The 19,324-nt window shown below is 36.9% G+C and overlaps 1 protein-coding gene across 2 annotated transcripts in view; it reads left to right on the plus strand.

The window, feature by feature from the left end:
* Positions 1 to 19,324, plus strand: part of SEMA3C (semaphorin 3C) — a 124,062-nt gene that overhangs the window by 74,282 nt on the left and 30,456 nt on the right. For both annotated transcript variants that reach the window (XM_015878047.2, XM_015878131.1), the window contains 7 exons: positions 361 to 423; positions 4,299 to 4,418; positions 8,060 to 8,150; positions 12,542 to 12,661; positions 13,831 to 13,973; positions 16,002 to 16,116; positions 17,769 to 17,838. In XM_015878047.2, coding sequence (XP_015733533.1) covers positions 361 to 423; positions 4,299 to 4,418; positions 8,060 to 8,150; positions 12,542 to 12,661; positions 13,831 to 13,973; positions 16,002 to 16,116; positions 17,769 to 17,838 — 722 coding nt within the window. The remainder of the gene's footprint in view (positions 1 to 360; positions 424 to 4,298; positions 4,419 to 8,059; positions 8,151 to 12,541; positions 12,662 to 13,830; positions 13,974 to 16,001; positions 16,117 to 17,768; positions 17,839 to 19,324) is intronic.

Raw genomic sequence — 19,324 nt, forward strand, 5'->3', positions numbered from 1 at the left:
GAAAAGTTAAAAAAAAATAAAAAGATGATGACAATGATGAAAAATTGTACTAGTTTAGAAGAAAAACAAATAAAATGATTAACTTTTAACTTATTATAACTTAATTATAACTTAGTTATTTAATATATAATTGTAACTTATATCAGCTAAAGACCTGATTCTTTATTTCATTTATTGCCTTCTAAGACAGAAATTATTCTTATTTATAGGTGAAAAAATGTATAACCAAAATGTGAAATGTATCAAAGTATTAACTTATTAGAGTAAATTTTGCAACTCATTATTTTTTTGTTTGTTATTTAAAAAATAAATAATGTAATAATTATGTTACTTAATTTTTATTCTATTTTTTTTTTTCAGATTTTCTGGCCAGCATCAGCAAACAAAGTTGAAGAGTGCAAAATGGCTGGCAAAGATCCTACAGTAAGTTATATTCCACATGCATATCCACACACATACACAAGTTACATTCTTGGCAATAAAGTCAGAGCAGCTCTACTTCAGACAAAAGAAGTGTTTATTTTGCATTTTATATTCTCTGCAAACCCAATGACAGACTGGAATTATGAAATACCAGGCTATATAAGCATGGTGAATGCACCTTAAGACTTTGACAGACTTGAAAACAACAACAACAAAAACTAGCATGCTTTACTAGGACAGGTAAAGATGGTCTCTGGAATCATTTGAAACTACCAGCTTTGACAAGCAGCCATCCTAAGAACAATAATTTCATGTCACCTCAGACCTAGATGATTTAGAAGCAAGAAGTAACACTGTAATAAGGAAAAAAAAAAAAAAGAAAAAAAAAAAAAGTTTTTGAAGGACAGTTCTGCACAATATTTTCTAAAATAATAATCTCTTAATGGCTTGTGGAGCCACAGTGAAGTACAATATTGAATCACACAGCAGAATGCAAGTGGACTTCAGTAGGTCAGCAATGGAGAAATGGGCAAAAGCTCACAGAAGATCATAAAATAGATTTCCTGCCACTGAGCTTTAAAACATGATAACGTTAATGTTGAGCCAACTTCTGTTACTTCTCTGTAAATCACAGGAGAAGTGAAAATATACTGTGTATCAGATGCAACTTCAGATGGCTGTCCTTAATGAAATCCTTCATTCATCTAACCAACCTCACATTTTTGCCATAAACAGTTTCTGAAAATGCATGGTGTGCTTTTGGAGCAAAGTACCCCATCTCAGTACTGCTCATCTAGCCATTGGCTCCTTGCCCTGCTCCCTGAGGACTTTTCTTCTGAGGTTTCTCAGAATGTACTGATTTTTCTAAGGCACTTCTGGAAAAGCTGTTTGCAAACAGCATGAAAAGAAAGCATCGTTTTGCACTCTGGCATACATAAGACAGTGCTATACCTTCACTTCTCTTTTTCCCTTTCCACAGCCGTAATTTGGATTGGTAGCACTGCTGAGATAAACCTATTTTCAACAGCAAGACAGTGCTAAAGCCTCTTTTGAGCCAAACTAAGATATTAAGATATGAGAGAATGGAAACTTTTAGGAACAACCCCCAGAATAGAGAAATAATAAATTTTGACTGTGTTAAAGGATTTTCTGATATAACTAGAGCTGGCACGTCACTGAGGGCATGCAGTGTTTCCTTTAAAGACACTGTGAACACTGAACTGCTTACAGTTATGCGCCAGTTTTCAGAGCTTCCTGTAGAGTGCCAGCTTCTACTGAAACAGAAATGCGAATGGCTTTAAGTGTACATGAACTGTTTGAACAAGGATTAATTCTACAGATTTTTGTGAAGATGACTGATGACAGTTTCTAATCCTATGCTCAAAAAACACATGTGATTCTCACTGTCTTTGATGAAGGTTTGGATGATTGAATATGAAGGCAAGTCTGAGATCTCAGTAAGAAAGTATTCAAGAAAAAAGTCTATTTTTAGTCCAGAGTGCATTAAAAGTGTAAAAGGGAAGAGCAAAGAAAAGGGTATGTTGGAAGAAGAAAACTGTAAAACTGATAGTGTGAAACGTGTGGCACTTAACAGTCTGTTTCAACTTTCCTGCTGATTTGAAGATGTTACTATTGATCCTCAAAATGAAGCAACAGTTCACTGCAAACTCACTTATGTAATGTGTTGTTCAGAATTCTGATCATTTGGAAAGAAACTGTTTACAATAATACTGAGATCTGGGCTTTCTATGTTATTTACTTATCATAGAATCATACGATGTCGTAGGTTGGAAGAGACCTTGAAAATTATCTTGTTCCAACTCCCCAGTAGATCCTCATTTCTTACTTTCTCCCTTTCCTAAAAATGAGACTAAAGTTTCTATTTTCTAATCACTGAAGGCTTCACCTGACAGCCACAACTTTTCAAATAGGATGGAGTACCATTGTCAAATGCAGCCAGTTCTTCAGGACTCTGTGATGTATTGACTTGTACATGTTCAGCCTCATTAGGCAGTCTCAGACTTTCTCTGCTCTTACAGTGGGAGGAATTTTATTCCCCCGTCCCTTGCCTAGAGGTTTCTGACTACCAGTGAAGACTGAGGCAGAAAACTCATTGAGTACCACAGCCTTCTCTATGTCTGTTGTAGTCAATTCATCCTTCTCATTTATCAGACAATACACTCTCCTTGGCTGGTTTTCTACACTTCCTTCTTGTTATATTTCACATCCCTCACCAGGTTTAATAACTGTATTCCTCAGAATCATGAAGTCAGTCAAGGCATAGTCACTGTAGCTCAGACTGCCTCTAATCTCAAATGATCTCCTCTGCATTGGTGAACAGCAGATCCAGTAATTCTTCAGCTCGGGTTGGTCTGTCTAATACCTGGATCAGTAAGTTATCCTCAGCGCACTCCGGGAGTCTGTGGGATTGTTTTTCTGACAAATGTCCAGGTGGTTGAAACCCTATGTCAGGACAAGAGTCTGTCAGTGTGATGCTTCTTGTAGCTGAAACAGGAAGGTCTCATTAACAGGCTTCCCATGGTCACCCTCAGGTGACATGCAGTAGAACCCAATCACCAGATGAGATGACCTTTATTGGACTGGTCCCTAATTTTAACCCACAAGCTCTCAGCATCATCATGGCTATTTCCCTGAGGTTACTCTTTACTGTCTATCTAGATAGCAACTCCCCTGTGCCTCTTGCCCTGCCTATCCTCTCTAAAAACTTTGTAGCTCTTGACATTAGTATTCCACTTGTGTAATTCATCCAACAATATTTATGTCATAATTTATTAATTCACCATGATTTCCATCTCCTCCTGCTTATTTCCCATGCTGCGTGCATTGGTGTAGAAGCACTTCAGCTGGGCTATCAGTCATGTTACCTTCTTGGAGGAGTGCTCCCAAATTCCTCTGGCACAAATTGGAAGTTTTTCCTCAATGCTTTCTAAAGTGAGTTTTCCATTGCTCTTCTCTGTCCCTCAGCTGTACATCTCCTTCCCCTATCACATCTAGTTCAAAGCTCTGGTGATGAGCCCCACCAGATTGCAGCCCAACATATTATTTCTCCTCCTAGTGAGCTTCATCCCATCCAATAGCAATATGTCTGGTCTGTCAAAGGTGTGACTATGATGATAGTACTCTAAAACAAAAACCCTGAACATGGTGCCATGTAGCCATTCATTCAACTGGATCATTCTCCTCCTCCTGCCTGGGTCCCAGTCTCCAACCAGTAGATCAAAGAGAACACTGTGCTCCTGATCTCTTCAACATCTTCCCAAGGTGTCAATTAAAATAGACAGAAGGTCTATTTTAATGTTTTGTAATTTCCTATTTACAGCCTCCTGTTGCAGTGGAATTATGATGCAGCCATCCAATAAACCAAAAAAAAAAAAAAAAAAAAAAAAAAAAAACCCACCAAAAACAAACAAAAAAACCCAACCAACCAACCAAACAAAAAAAAAAACAAACTAACAACAAAAAACAGCTGGGAGGTGGAGGGAAAGAACATACTGCTGTAGAATTTTCCTTAAGGAACTTCCTAAGATTACTTCTTGCTTTCCTGTGGAGTCCCCTGCTTTAGATATACAGAGAAGTCTTTAGATGAAAATCGAATTACTTTGTAGCGATGGAGAAGTTACAGATACTATTCTAATTGCTCCTCTATTGCACCCTATCAGTGTCTGATTCTGGGCTTAGAGAAAATGGCAAGAAAAGAAACCAGATGTTTGCAGATGTTCAAAACAAGGGACTAGCAAAATCGGTAGCTGTTCTCATGATGCAACTAAAAATACTAATTGTATCTATTCCCTAGGCTCCCCAACACTCAAAAACATTTGTCAATTTCATTTTTGTTTGTTCTCTAATCCCTGCAGCATGGCTGTGGAAATTTTGTGCGAGTGATACAGTCATACAATCGCACACACCTGTACGTCTGTGGAAGTGGAGCCTTCAGCCCAGTGTGTGTGTATGTCAACAGGGGACGCAGGTCTGAGGTAAGTCTGTGTTTCATCTTATTTTGTGCTGGATCTCACTAGTGTTATGCGAGTACAAAAATTTGAAAATACAAAAATTAATGAACCAAGGAGGTTCACTTACCTTCATAAAGCAGAAAAAGAGCAAAGATCCTTGTTTTTCTGACATCCCTGTTATGATCAAATAGCCAAACTGTAGTCAAAAACCATACTCAAATATGTTTGTCTATGTAGTTGGACTACATATGATGCTACTTTCAATTTGATGTATTGTGGTGGATTAATTCCTGGTGTTTGTTGGAACTGTCAACAAATATTTGAAATGTTTGGTTAGATAAAAAGCTTTTTGTGGTTCCTGGGAGAAGCACTTATGGATACATGGATATAAGGGTAAGCTGGACATCAGTTTAATATCCCTTAGATGCAGTCCAAGTGTAGATAACTTTGATCTACAGCACAGTTTTTGTCCCAGGACATCCTGCCAGGATGAAATCATTGAGTTTTCCCCTTCACTGTAAAACCTTCCAGGGTGCAAGTCTAATTTTCACTCCAGAGCTATTTTTTTCTGTTTTCAATTTCATAGTGTGTTTTAAATATTCAAAGTTTCAGAAGTTTTGTAAATACTGTAAAATTGTTCAGGTTTCATAATTTGCATGCAAAATGTAATAGGTAATAAAGCAACCAGAAGGAGGAAAAAAAACAGCATTTAACGAAGACCCACCAGCGCAGTAGCTTTTGGGTCAGATTCATGTCTGCAGGCACAAGGATGTACAGTTTATTTTCCTGTACTACATGGAAGCAGATGTGTTGGAAAGGAAGATCAGAGAGTGCTACCTGGAGTTATGCCATGTAAGGGCAGCTTTGAAGCTGGGCTTACTGCTAGGGAATACACTGTGAAATTCATCACTGATTTCACTGGGAGTAGGATGAGGATTCTGGCCAAGACCCAGGACTACTACTACAGAGTTTGTTGGGGGGTGGATAAATCATTGTTTCTCAATGTAGGTTTACATGGACTTATCACAGTGACTTTTGGTAGATCACTACCTGGCTCAAGCCTCCTTGGCAGAGGACATAATCTAAATCACTGTACTTTCAGTGCTAGTGGATTATCTGAGAGTAGAGGCTTATGGATCTGGATTTAAAAGAACAAGCAAGCAGAACTGGGTGAATAAATCCATCCTTCTAGATAAAGGTCTGCAATGACTTCTTTTGCTCTGTTTTGGAACAGGTTTGCTTTTCTCAGTGCTCCTATCCTAATCTATTTCTCAAAAATTTCATAAAACACTAAAAGTGATCTCCTACTAATTAATGTAAAGTCCTCTTATCAGTTTAAATTGTACTGTCACAGAGGGCTTTGAATCTCTTTGTATTAAGAATTTTGTAAATGAGAGTTATGCCAGATAAAAATGAATTCTTCATATATATGAGTTCTCCATGATGCAAGGTATTAAATTTCTTAAGTTAAAAATAAGGATGCATGTCTTGGAAGAGTGGAATTGGCTTCACTTAGCCTGTCTGTATATCTGCATGCCTACTATATATTGATTAAATAAACTGCTGTTTCAGATGTCTGGAGTCTGTCAGACACTTGACTGAAGGCATTGCATGCTCAAAGCCCTTACTGTATAGGCCAACAATAGCATAACAGTCTAAAATCAAGCACTTCCTTTTGAACCAGTTGCATGCACAAGCACATGCATAGACCAGAATGAAGAACTGTGCAGTGCTGATATGATGAGAGAGAACTAATTCTTTCCTTTTGTCAGTTCACCTTGAAATCAGTACAGTTTTTCATGCACAGAAGGCTGTTTTTGGAGATGCAGAACTGCTGTTTTAGAAAGCACATCTGTTTTTCTACAGGAGTTACAAAACATGACACTAAGAGTCACAGCCAACAATCAGAAGAGCTAGTCCTGTTCTCCTGTTTTGTTTTCAGAACTGCACATAATTCCTTGTAAAAAGAAAATTAATGAAACAGAATGTTGCTCTTTTCCTTGAAGCAGAGTTTGTAAACTAATTTATTATTATTATATATATATATATTTTTTTTTTCACTCTTCTTTCTGCTTTGGTCTTTGATAATGACTCTTAGTCACCTGAAGATATTATAATGTCAAAGTAAATGCAAAGTGAGGCAAACATCATCACTATGTGAATTAATTATAGACTAAAAAGTAGTTTAATATATATGAAAATCAAGTACAAACCTGGAGCTAGCCTACTAGTGCAGTAATGAACATTTTGAATTGGTAAATAGTGGTATATAAATATAGATTGTCATCAAGCTGCATATTCATTTAGAAGTTAAACAACAAGAGAAAAAAGTATCCAAGATTAAATTTTGTACTTACATTTTAACTTTTGTTTTAAAGAGTTTATTACAGAAGTAACAGATAAGATCTCTGTGATTAAATTTGGCAAAACACAAGAAGGGAAAGAGAGATAGGGGTTTAAGGATATGAAAACTTCCTCCTGTAGCTGAGCATTTTGGGTTAGTAGTCTCCAATTTGCTCTTGGCAGATGGCTGCACAGTGATCTGTGTGGTATTCCCATTTCACTGAGCTTTACATTAAATATTAAAGAGAATTTAAGGATTTTCAGCCCTCGGTCAAATAACGAATGCATTGGCATCTACATCACAGAAACCTTTCTTTGCAGTTTTTTAATCTAACTTTTTTCTATTGAAGCAGATATATCTTTAGTTTTGTAGTTTTTTGTTTTCTTTTTTTTTTTCCTTTCTCCTTGCAATTTTGTCTTTCAGAGTTTTATTAAAGATCTTACAATTGTTATAGAATGCTGTTCGTTGCAGTAGATAGTGGCTTGCAAGTAGATGTGCTAGAGGTCTGTCTGTAACCTTATTGACAGTATTTTTCAAGGAGTGTCAGAACCAAGAGCATACTACATTTCTCAGTGTAGCTGGGACCTGGAAAAGGAGGAAATGCACATAGATGAGGTTTGAAGCTGGTTTGCATTTCAAGCTGTATTCCTGATTGCTTTGACTTTGCCAAATGTATTTCCTATTTATGAATCACACAAAACGTGAACAAGGTTCCTCACAGAGATTCATAATCAGCAACAAATTCCTGATGCTGCAAAAGATATCAATAAATCACTTATTATTATAGAACAGGAACTGTGTGCATAATCCAAGAAATGACACTGAAGATAATATGTATAATTTAAGATATTTTTAGAGTTTTGATAGCTCAGTAGAGAACAAATGATTTATACTATCAACAAATGACAGTTGTCATAAGAGATTTTTATATGATTTGTATTATTTTTCTAGTACCTTTATTAAAATATTAGCCTAGCATAATTAACATCAAATATTCAGAAAATAGATGGAAAATAATTTCAGAAACACAAGTGTAGTCTCTACAGCTATTATTGTGGACATCCATCAATCTCTACAATGCATAACTGGCCTAGTATGGAAAATCCTGCGTTTCAGTGTACTGAATTTGTAACAAGAGTCTTGAAAATAACTGAGTGCCAAGGAAAAACATTTTTATAAAGATGATGCAATTCTGCCTATGACATATAAATTGCTGATAGTGCAAAAAAAGCACACAGCAACACTGAGCATTGTTAATGTCGGTAAAATGACTTTACATCTGCAAGTTTCTAAATTGAGAATTGATATATCTACATTTCAGGAACAAATCTTCAAGATTGACTCGAAGTGTGAATCAGGGAAGGGACGCTGCTCTTTCAACCCAAATGTGAACACAGTGTCTGTTATGATCAGTAAGTAAAAACATTCCAAGATGCTAAGGTTTAATTCTATATGATTGTGGATGCTGAAGAATGGCATGGTGTCGGAGGTGCCGGAGGTGTGGTGGTTACAGGATTCAGCCTTCAAAAAGGAGTCCTTTGTGTCTGTGCTGATAGACAGAAAATTTGTGCCAATCCTCATTTTGCATAAAGCTGAGGATGGATGTACAAATGAAATGCAGACATAAGCTCTTAAGAGAAAGGGAAAGAGTAACAAACAACAAAAGACTGTCCCTTTTCCAGCTTCTGCATTTTTTCCCAGGCTTAGTTTCAACTTTCTATTATCCTGTCTAGCATTTTCTGTTTGAATACTTTCTGACCCAGTTCATCACATACTGCACTTGCGTCTCATTTAATCATTTGTAAAAACTTAGAGTAGTAAGGGAAGAAAAAGCCTGAAGACCACAATTACTTTGATTTTCATTTTTGTTGTCATCCCTGCTATTGCAAGGCTGTTCATTCTTCAGTTGGCTTCAAACCCAACCAGTGCTGCTATTTTTCTCCCTCAGGAAAGACCAGAAAGTGATACAACTGTCATATCTCATCTATTCTTGTGAATTGGTGGTGACCGTACTCAGCAACTGTGAGATAAACCTATAAAAATAATACCTCAGTGCCAACTGACCACCAAAGTGAAAACTCGCAAAGGGAATGTAGGTTTTGTGCAGCTCAAATCAAGGCTCAGTGCAGACAGAAGGAAAATTGTGTGTAAAACAGTATAGCACAGCTTCCAGTTTCTACTGGATGTATTGCACTATTCTGACAATGAGAAGCACATAAGGATCAGATCTTCTTCTCATTTTTGTCACACCTCATGCAGCACTACCTGATGGGTAATGCTGGTCTTACCACTGGTTCTCTACCTGTCATGCCACATTTGCATCACATTCTTGACTTCCAACTCCAAAATCAAATTTCTAATCCCACATTTTCAACATTTACCTAATCCTTGCTGTATGTTTAAGGATGTTTTTTAGCAAAGACAACTTTGCACACGCAGATATTGGATGGTTTAGGAAGGAGCAGTGTGGTATTTCTGCCATTTGGCTTTCACTTGAATGGCTGTTACATGCTGATTTATGTATTATTTCTTTGAAATTTTGAGGCTCATAAAGCTTAAGGAAAATATCATGTAGTCTGTCTTACATAAAGTGTTTGAAATATATGTTTTTTAATTCCTCATTACAAATATATGTAGTGAAGGGGACACAGAGATATGAACTGAAAATGTTTAGAAGACAGGAAAATTCTACCTCAATATCTTTATGAAACTTGGCTGCACTTGTATCTTTATCTTCTCACTGATCTTGCTGTATAAAGAAAATATTTGTTCAAAGCCAGTGATAGATTAATCCACGGCTACTTATTGCTGCTCTGGTAGTGTTACATGAATCTTTAAATGCCATAAAAGAATAATTATAATATGACTTATAAATTCTTCCAGTATTTTATGAAAATCTACTAAGATACATTATTTCTGAACTCATGTATATACAGTAAGCTGATGTTCTTTTTTTTTTCCTTTTTCTTTCCTTTTTTTTTTTTTTTCAATATATATCAATGGTAGCTTTGTTTGTTTTAGTAGATTTTTACATTATCTTTCTTGATCTCTAAGTTATGTGCCTGAAGAGACCTTCCCAGGCATTTGAAGTGTCTTTCATGACATAATTCATCTGCAAAGTTTAAATTATTCTTCAAAGGTCACATTCTTTTGCAAAACAGTCCCACAGACTGAGTTTTGTACTTTCTTTTGGAGGTACCTATTACTGCAAAGATCAATTACTTCTAAGACTTCAAACTTGAATGATTTTTTCTCAATTCCCATACTGGAAAATGGAAGATTTTGGAAGTTGTGGAGAGTTAGAATATAAGACCAAGCCCATACATTGGACTCCGAGCATTCTTCTGGAGGAGGAATTCCTTCCTCTCATTGAAGAACATACAAAATACTGCCAGACTGGGTAACTCTTCCACAACAGAAGAACCATTTTTAAATATAGTTGCAAGTTCTTAACAATTTGAGGCATTGCCTGCCTCCTGACTTAGCATAATGTCTGACCCTAGATTAGGGCAGGAAACTCTCTAAACACTCTTAGGAGGAAAGTGATATCATAACAACAAAATTTGAACTTGCTACACTTTGCCATTATACAAAGACACTACTACGTCACAGCCATGAAAAATATACTGTGAAGAAGCTTGGCAAAACTAATGTGCATGTCTCTGAGATATTTATAATAACAGACATACATCTCCAATTGTTATTCCCCAGTAACAAAAAGAAGCAGTGTGAACAAGTTGTTTTATGCAGACTAAGTGTTGTGTGGAATTTAAGAGTTTAACCAAAAGAAAATGGAGCTGAGATACATCTGATATGCAGTTAACAAGCAGACATTAGGAATGTTTAAGACATAACTAATAGTGTTGATATGTAATAGGATTAACATTTCATAGTGTAGCACTATTATTAATGTGGGTATGAATGTGCATAGGACTGGACTTAATGATTCATGAATACAAGAAGCTTAATCTTTTTCAGCCAGTTTATTTCATAGTGAAAATAAAGCCCTGACAGTTTGAGGCCACGAGGAATCAAATGCAAAGTCAGCTATAAGCTCATATAGATCTAACATCATTCTATTGATATATGTTCAGGAGATAGAAGCTTCACAAACATGCACTGTTTAAATGTCCTGTGCATAAATCTTGTCTTCAGTGGGAGAGAAGAGAAAAGAAGATTGGGAGCAATATCTACTGGCTGCTCTACAGAGGTATAGTTTGGGCTCTAGACAGCAACTGAGCAATGGAATTTCCAGAATTTTTATTCTCTCATAAACCAATAGTCTTTCATATTGGTGCACACATGCACATACTTATACACATACACAAGCATAAAAATAGCCTCAAGTGCTTCTGAACCTGTGACTCTTGCCAGTTTGACCACACTTTCTGAGTTGTCCAAGAATTCAGACAAAAACATCAATCAAATGACCCATCTGTACTGGAATGTGTTCAGCCACCACTCCCACTCTGAGAGTTAGAGTTTATTTTAGCTACTGTTCTGTATTGTGGGGTTTCACTGCCATTAGTCAGTGGAAATTGTTTGGTTATTCACGGAGTGGAAAATGATAGTATATGTAATTATAATTACAATTTTACATAGAATCATAGAATGGATTGGGTTGGAAAGGGTCTTTAAGATCATGAAGTTCCAACCCTCCTGCTATAGGCAGGGATACCTCCCACCAGACAAGGCTGCTCAGAGCCCCATGCAGCCTGGCCTTAAATGCTCCCAGGAAGAGGGCATCCACAACCTCTCTGGGCAACCTGTTCCAGTGTCTCACCACCCTCAAAGTAAAGAACTTCTCCTGATATCTAGTCTGAATCTACCCTCTTCCAGTTTAAAAACATTTCCCCTCATCCTGTTGCTACATGCCATTATAAAAAATCCTTCCCCAGCTTTCCTGTAGGCCTCCTTCAGGTACTGGAAGGGTTCTATAATGTCTCCTTGGAGCCTTCTCCAGGTTGAAAAGCCCCAGCTCTTGCAACCTGTCCTCATAGGGAAACTGCTCCAACCCTCTGATCATCTTCATGGCCACATATATATATTTATGCACACACAAAAAAATACACATTTACAATCTGACTGATGGACAGTTTCCTGCCATTTGCAGGGAGTTAGAGTTCATATGTCTGTTAATGTAGGAATTTGCATGTCTAATTCTGTTCATGCATAATGACCATATACTCAGAATTGAGCACATCAAAGGAGACCATTGTTGCTCTATGTAGTTCAGCATATAGTTCTATAATAAAATTGTCCAGTCTCTGTAATGCTGAAGTCAGCTTAAAGCTGCCTGGGGCAACCTCAACAATATTGTTGGTGGATACTGGCACTAGTCCATCAGCTGGAATAGCTGTTGTGCCAGTTCACTCCAGCAATGAATCTAGCCCAATAGTTTTGTATACTTCCATAGCAGAAAAAGCTTCAAGTACTTTAAAAAATTGAATGTGACACTTTTTTGATAACACTAGCCTGATTTTCCAGTGATTCTTAGCTTTGAATGTTCCATGGCTAAATTCATCTCAAAAAAGGGCTCTCCACATACATGGTTCTGCTGTGGCATTTAATTATGCAGTTCCCCAAAGTCCTGGATCACACTCTGATGATTGTGCTTTATTCTAGTTCATGTCATCGTAAACTGAGGGAAACCCTATTCCCACTACCCTGTATTTATCTGTACAAACTCCTGTGAAAATAAAGAGTTGACAGGTTTAAAAGTAAAAGTAGATTAGTCAATACATATTTCCCAAAAGCCACGACAGTATATTCACTTTTACTCCCCCCTTTCAATTATTTGTAGATGAAGAGCTTTTTTCAGGAATGTATATTGATTTCATGGGGACGGATGCAGCCATTTTTCGAAGCCTGACCAAGCGGAACGCCGTGAGAACTGACCAGCACAACTCCAAGTGGCTGAGTGGTAAGAGGCCTTTGCTTTACCAGTGCTTTACATGGGTTTCATTGAGATCCTTCTTTGTTCCATTTGAAATAAAAAGCTTGTCATTTAAAGAACTTTTCTGAATTTAGCATATTAAGTGTAACCATGAATAAATATATGGAAATAAATTCTATAGACAATACAGAGCTTTAAAGGACTCAGTGAAGGAGCCAGCCACCTGATTCCTTGTTTTGCTTCATGACTAAACCAAGCTGTTCAAGGGGAAATATATGAAAACCTTTCAAATAGCAAGTTGTCAGAAACTTGACTTCTAAGGAAATGCCTTCACCTCTAATGCATAAAATGTTACCGTAAATTAGAAATTCTCCTGAGGTCTCCCTTCACTTTCCATTATGTTTTAGCACAGAAAATTGACAAAAATAAGTGTTCTGCAGGTATCAGCACCAATAGAAGTGGTTTCCTAATGAAGCATTGCAATAAACTAGTGCACAGTCACTTGCATTTCACAATGTGCACTTAGGGAGAATGCTGGTAATAGCACTAGTATGTTTTGTCTTTTAAGTGTAGACATGTATTTCAGAGATCATATGCTCTCTATTACAAAATTATATTATTCTTCTCTCAGTAGAGCTCCTTTGCACTATTTTGCATGTACACTTGACTATGTTTATCGACCTTTGATACACTCTCAAATGCTATTCAAGGTTTTGCACATCCTGCTCTCCTCTGTATTCATTACATGAGTTACGTTTAATGTTATTTATGTATTTTTAAATCACCTTATACATTAATTTCTTAATGAGTTTTTTTAAAATTTTAGTTTTACTTTTTACCTCATTGAATCTTTCCTGAAGTGCCTGTGATAGTATCCTGATTCTTCCTCTTCATACTCTAAGTCTTTGAATTGCTGTAGTAATCTAATACTCCTGCTTCTACATATTAATCACTTTTCTAGAAATCCACTGCAGGATAAAATATGAGGCAGCAGAAATGTAATGCTGCCAGCTTTAAACTATTTGCCTACTGATACATGATATATACAGACAGGAGGCCAGAGTATATAGCTTAACCTACCACAGCAGTATCTCTATATATCTTGTTTCCTTGAAGCAGTCAGTGAATGTCAAATCATTAATTGCTTATACTAATGCAGCTTTTGGTTTCATCTCTTTGATACTCTTTCATTTCAGAGCCTATTTTTGTAGATGCTCATGTTATACCAGATGGCACTGACCCCAATGATGCCAAAATCTACTTCTTCTTCAAAGAAAGACTGACAGACAACAGTGGCAGCACCAAGCAAATTCACTCAATGATTGCAAGAATATGCCCAGTAAGAACTATTTTATTTGCCAGGTTTTGGAGCAAGCTGCTCATAAGACATGATAAACTATATTACTCTAGTTCATTAAAATGATTGAAAGAGCCCTGATTTATTTTCAAAACTAATTTCTGGTTTCTGCTTCCACATTCAAAAGAGATGTTATTGAGCACATCATTAGAGTCTGAAGTTGTTATGTATATCTGGCTATATGTATAATGACATGGAATTTGAGAGATTCAAGAATTTGTATATTTCTCTCACTGGCTCAGAATGGTTACCAGTGTTGAATTTCCAAACATTCTATACTTAGTGAAAGTCAGATGCATTCATTGCTTAGAAAATCTAAGTTATGAAACAGCAGTCTTTCATACACGTACACTCAAAATCTTTGAATCCCGTTGGCAATGTCAGAATCAAGCTTATAAATATGTTGATTGAACTTTCAAATGTTGTTTCTCCTTTTTCAATGCCTATCCTTTCCAAGTTCATGCATTAATATACAAGTGAACCGAACTTTAAAAATGTACATAGGAAAATAAAATTCAGGAATTACAGCCACTCCTGTGCAATAATTTTCAATCACACTACTCTTCATTGTCTCTACTTCCTTTTTCGTATCTGTAATCAACAGTGTATGAAAACTGATTGAAACAGCTGTGAGTATCTCTGGTGAACTGGATTTTCTTAATGAGAGCAAAATTACAAATGCACAATTACTGCTAGACTTTTCATTCCTTCCTTCGGAACAGCTTAGGAAGAAAATTGTGACTGTTTGTTTATTCCTCATCTTTCATCTGGATCTTCTTTAGAACTACTTTTTGATGTTGTGCAAGGGTGTGAGGTTGTTTGTACTCTGTTAATATGGCTTTGGCAGTTTGATGACCCACATGATCTGTTTTATAATCTCCATTTTCTATATTTTTGTGAAGGAGTCCAAAGGCCTTTCTGGGTATTTTGCAAGACATTTCACACTATTACAGCTGTATTTGTTATTGTTACTTTTATAATGAAGCCCAGATGATTTTTGAGAGGCTTCATCCTCTTGTACCGAAGTCAGTGGTAGAATCCCAGACAGTGAAAACAAGTCTGAGCCAGTTGTGCTTGCATATTTGAGTACTTGTATATAATCGCATTCATATATCAACACATCTGGGACAGGCCACATATGCTAGTAAAATGGTGCCAAAAGAAACTCAGTGAAAGACCTCTTATGGGTAGCCCCAAAAGCATTACCATCCAATGGAACATGAACAGCATTTCAAAATCACATATTCCCAACTTCTATATTATCTTTTTTTTCATGCTCCTTGGTTTCATACTTATATGCCATTTGGAAGACACTGCTGTTACTCAGTGTGTTCACCAGCAGAATGAGGCTGCACAATTTGTTTTAGAACTTCCCTACTCCACTGTGTTTTGGAGAGAGATGGAGAGATGTCTGCTGGGCCAAGCTATCAGGGCTTGCAACAGTGTAAAGCCAGCTTGATTCATAACAGCCATCATTTCTGAATTTAGTTCACAGCATTCACCTCATGGACCAGGATAGATTAACTGATCATATGTAGATATTCTGCTGTCAGGATTAGAAGAAACATCCATATATACTGTGACATATATGACATACATGGCACCAGCAATAATACTACAATCAAGATTAATTCCAGAGCTATGACTGCAGTTTAGCATGTAGAATACTGTGAATATCCAGTGAATAGTCTATTGATATCATAGACTTCTTCACTCTAAGTATCAGCGAGAGATACAGACAGTCAGAGTCATCTCCAACTATAGATGCACAAATCTTCAGTACAACACCTACTGCCCAACCTTCCCAAACCTTCCCAAACCTGAAAGCCTGCTCAGAAAATTTTTAAATAAAGGGATTTGATTTAGTCCTAGCTATTTTTTGTATTGGATGTAACTGTAGAAATCTCTATATTACGGGATGAAATTAACCTGAGGAAAATGTGAACAAACCCAGTAAAATGTTATCTGTATGTTGTGTTTTATTTTTCCTAAAACATTATTCCTTTCCAGAATGATACAGGTGGTCAGCGTAGTCTTGTGAACAAATGGACTACATTCTTGAAAGCAAGACTGGTGTGCTCAGTAATGGATGAAGACGGAACAGAAACGTACTTTGATGAATTAGGTATGACAAGAAGGTTTTGTCTAAATCCTGCACCCTACACATACACACTACAGAAGCTCCTGCAGCTCCTTAGTTAATAGAAAGCTGCAGTGTTCTGCCTAGAGAAGAGGCTTGGGGAGGATCTCATTAATTTTACCACAGGGGTGCAAGGAGGATGAAGCCATGCTCTTTTCAGTGGTGCCCAGTGCCAGAACAAGAATCAGAGGGTGCAAACCGGAACACGGGAGGTTCCATTTGAATACCAGGAGCATTTCTTCACTGTGCATGTGACAGAGCACTGGCACAGGTTGTCCAAAAGCTGCAGATTTTCCTCCATAGACATCTTCAAAAGCTGCCTGGACATGATTGTGGGCACCATGTTCTGGGTGTCCCTGGTGGACCTGGAGAGCCCTGACCATCTCAGCTATCAGGGATGATGACATTGAAATGTTGGCCTTGTAGTAATCCATGGCAAAAATACCCTTACCTGGAAAGGAAGATTTACCTTTCTGTCAATCCCTCTGGGTAATTATCAGCTTTCAGAACTTCTCAGCACTTAGCATCTAGCTACTGTTTTTTAAGAGCTGTGATTTGCTGACCTATTCCTCTTCAACAAGGCACCAGGAAAACTTTTTTTTTTTTTTTTTGCCTGACATAATCCAGGAGCATACAGAGTACGAGAAAATGATCTCAATGTGAGCTCCCAGCACAATCCTGTAGCAGTGAGTAAGAATACAGCTGCAGCTGGAAACACAGGAAGATCTGAGGGAGATTTCATATACAAGAGTGTAACACTGACAGTCCAGCACAGTGAAGTCTTTTGCTTTTGGCATATTCAAAAGAATGTTTAAAAATTTCTAATTTCTAATGAAGGGGCCACATAAAGTAGTGGAAAGCTGAAGAATGTATTCTCAAGCAGTTCAGTTTTTTTGTTGTTTTTTTTTGTTTTGTTTTGTTTTGTTTTGTTTTGTTTTGTTTCAGGAAAATAAGCTTAAGAGCTGGGTTGATTACAGTTATTTACATTTGTAAGAAGAAACTCCTAAAGACTGAAGTATTTTTAATTTAAATGTAAAAAATATTATCAAAAGATCAGAGGTGAAAGTGAGCAAGTTCAGCTCAGTGAGTAGGCACATTTTTGCTCGTTAGAGTTGATAAATCCCTACACAACAGGCTGGCAGGTTTACACTTCTCATTGTCTTTACTGCAGAACTACATGCTATTTTGCCATGTTGAAAATGAGTTAAGGGTAGGGCATCTAGGGTGTGTACAGGATGATAAAGCACCTAATTATCCTGCTTTAGATTAAAGGAGCTCTTTGTCTTTGACCTGCTGCCACTTAAATATTTGACTACTGCTAAACAACCTGCTGAAATGAGGTCCAGCTGAATGAAATGTGAGACATGGATGCTGTGCATATTTGAAAATCTTTGCCTTCTTTCTTCATAATACTAGATGGTGTGGAGTTAATTCTAACTCTGCAAAGTTTATGCATATGGCCTGTTAATATGGTAAAATTCACCTTTGTCCATTCATGTCTGAAGTCTTAATTTAAATTGGAAAATGAAGTTTTTATTATTGTTTAAAAAAAAAAAAAAGGGGGGGGGGGGGGGGGGGGGGGGAGGGGGACTGTTTGTTTATTTATTTATTTATTTACTTATTTACTTTCTTTTCAGAGGATGTGTTTCTTTTGGAGACAGATAACCCCAGAACAACACTTGTGTATGGAATTTTTACAACATCAAGGTAAGTAGTTCTGAACTGCCCAACTTCCTGCATGAAAACTGCACAAGATGGCTTCTGGTCTAGGCTGTCCTACGCAACATTGAGTGTCTCCTGTGACCCATATTTGCACACAAGAGTAACAATCTCAGTTAGCAGCATTACTATTACTGTACTATATATCCTGTGCTGCATGGCCCAAGCTGCTCCCTAACGTAGTGACAGCTGGCACTGGGAAGGCATTTCTGTGCAGAGCCACTTGTTAAAGATCAGCAGCAGAAGGCTGAAGGACTTCAAAGCAGTGAACTTGTGTAGCATCTGAAAGTGCTTAACACCTCCTGAAGAACAGGCAGCACCCTGAAGGATCAAACCTGGAATTCTTACAGGAATTCATTCAAATCATTTCCAGTCTCTCAGCTGGCAGACGATTGTACAGATGGCAAATAATCCATGTTGGCTTCAATGAGCTGTAAAAAGACAAATTTATATGGTGTTTGGTGATGTACTTGTTGCTTTAAGCTACCCATTATCAGTAGCGTTCACTTACTTGTCAAGTTTAGAAAGCAATTGGTGAACTCCCAAGGGCAGTGGAAGTATTAGGCATGGCTCACTGTGCTGAAACCCTCCACAAAGATGGATCTAACAAATCTACCATCTCTACATTTATTTATTTATTTATTTATTTATTTATTTATTTATTTATTTTCTCACCCTCACCACCTATCAGTAGCATTCGGAGTAGAAATAGTTGTTTCTTATTAATTTCTAATATGCTGTCCTGTAATTTTTATGTTATCACTTACATTCAAAAGAGGAGAGGGGGGAGGGGAGAAAGAAGGAAAATTGCTTTTTCAATTTAATTTCATTTACTTAACCAAATCAGCAGATTTTTTATCTTATTCCTAACAATTCCTTTAAAGTCAGTTTCCAGTTAAATAGCCCTTAGTTGAGAAAAAAAATTGATCTTGATAAACTTTTCTGCCTTTTTCATGTGAATCCAGAGATCTGCATTCTCAAATGTGTGAACTGGCCAGGAAAATTTGACTCTGTAATACTGAGTGGGGAATTTAAAAAAATAAATAAAAAAAAAATTAAAAAAAATCCATAACTTATAAACATCTGGTGCTGTCTATATTTTATGATTCCTTCTACACAAAAAGAAAAAATGCTGAGCTTATGTTTAGCAGTAAAACCACACTTATGACTAGGTTGTGGATGTAACGTGCCTGAATTGGAAACTCTTATACCTAACTCTCCTGGAATTTTTGCAGTGGAAGTGAGGTTCGGTGTTGCAGGACCATATAAGGTGACAACAAAGAAAACTTTACTTATCCATGGCTCTCAAACTGTTTTTGCTTTCAATTGAAGCTTTTTCACTCACAATCATTTCTGTAATCATGAACCATGTTGCTTATGGTTTCTTTCTTTTTGTTTGGCTGGAGATTGTATGTGTTACACAGTCAAATACAATCTTCATAATGGTTTTTGCTCCTTTTTTTTTTTTTTTTTT

The sequence above is a fragment of the Coturnix japonica genome, chromosome 1, assembly GCF_001577835.2.
Source record: "Coturnix japonica isolate 7356 chromosome 1, Coturnix japonica 2.1, whole genome shotgun sequence".
Classification (NCBI taxonomy): domain Eukaryota; kingdom Metazoa; phylum Chordata; class Aves; order Galliformes; family Phasianidae; genus Coturnix; species Coturnix japonica.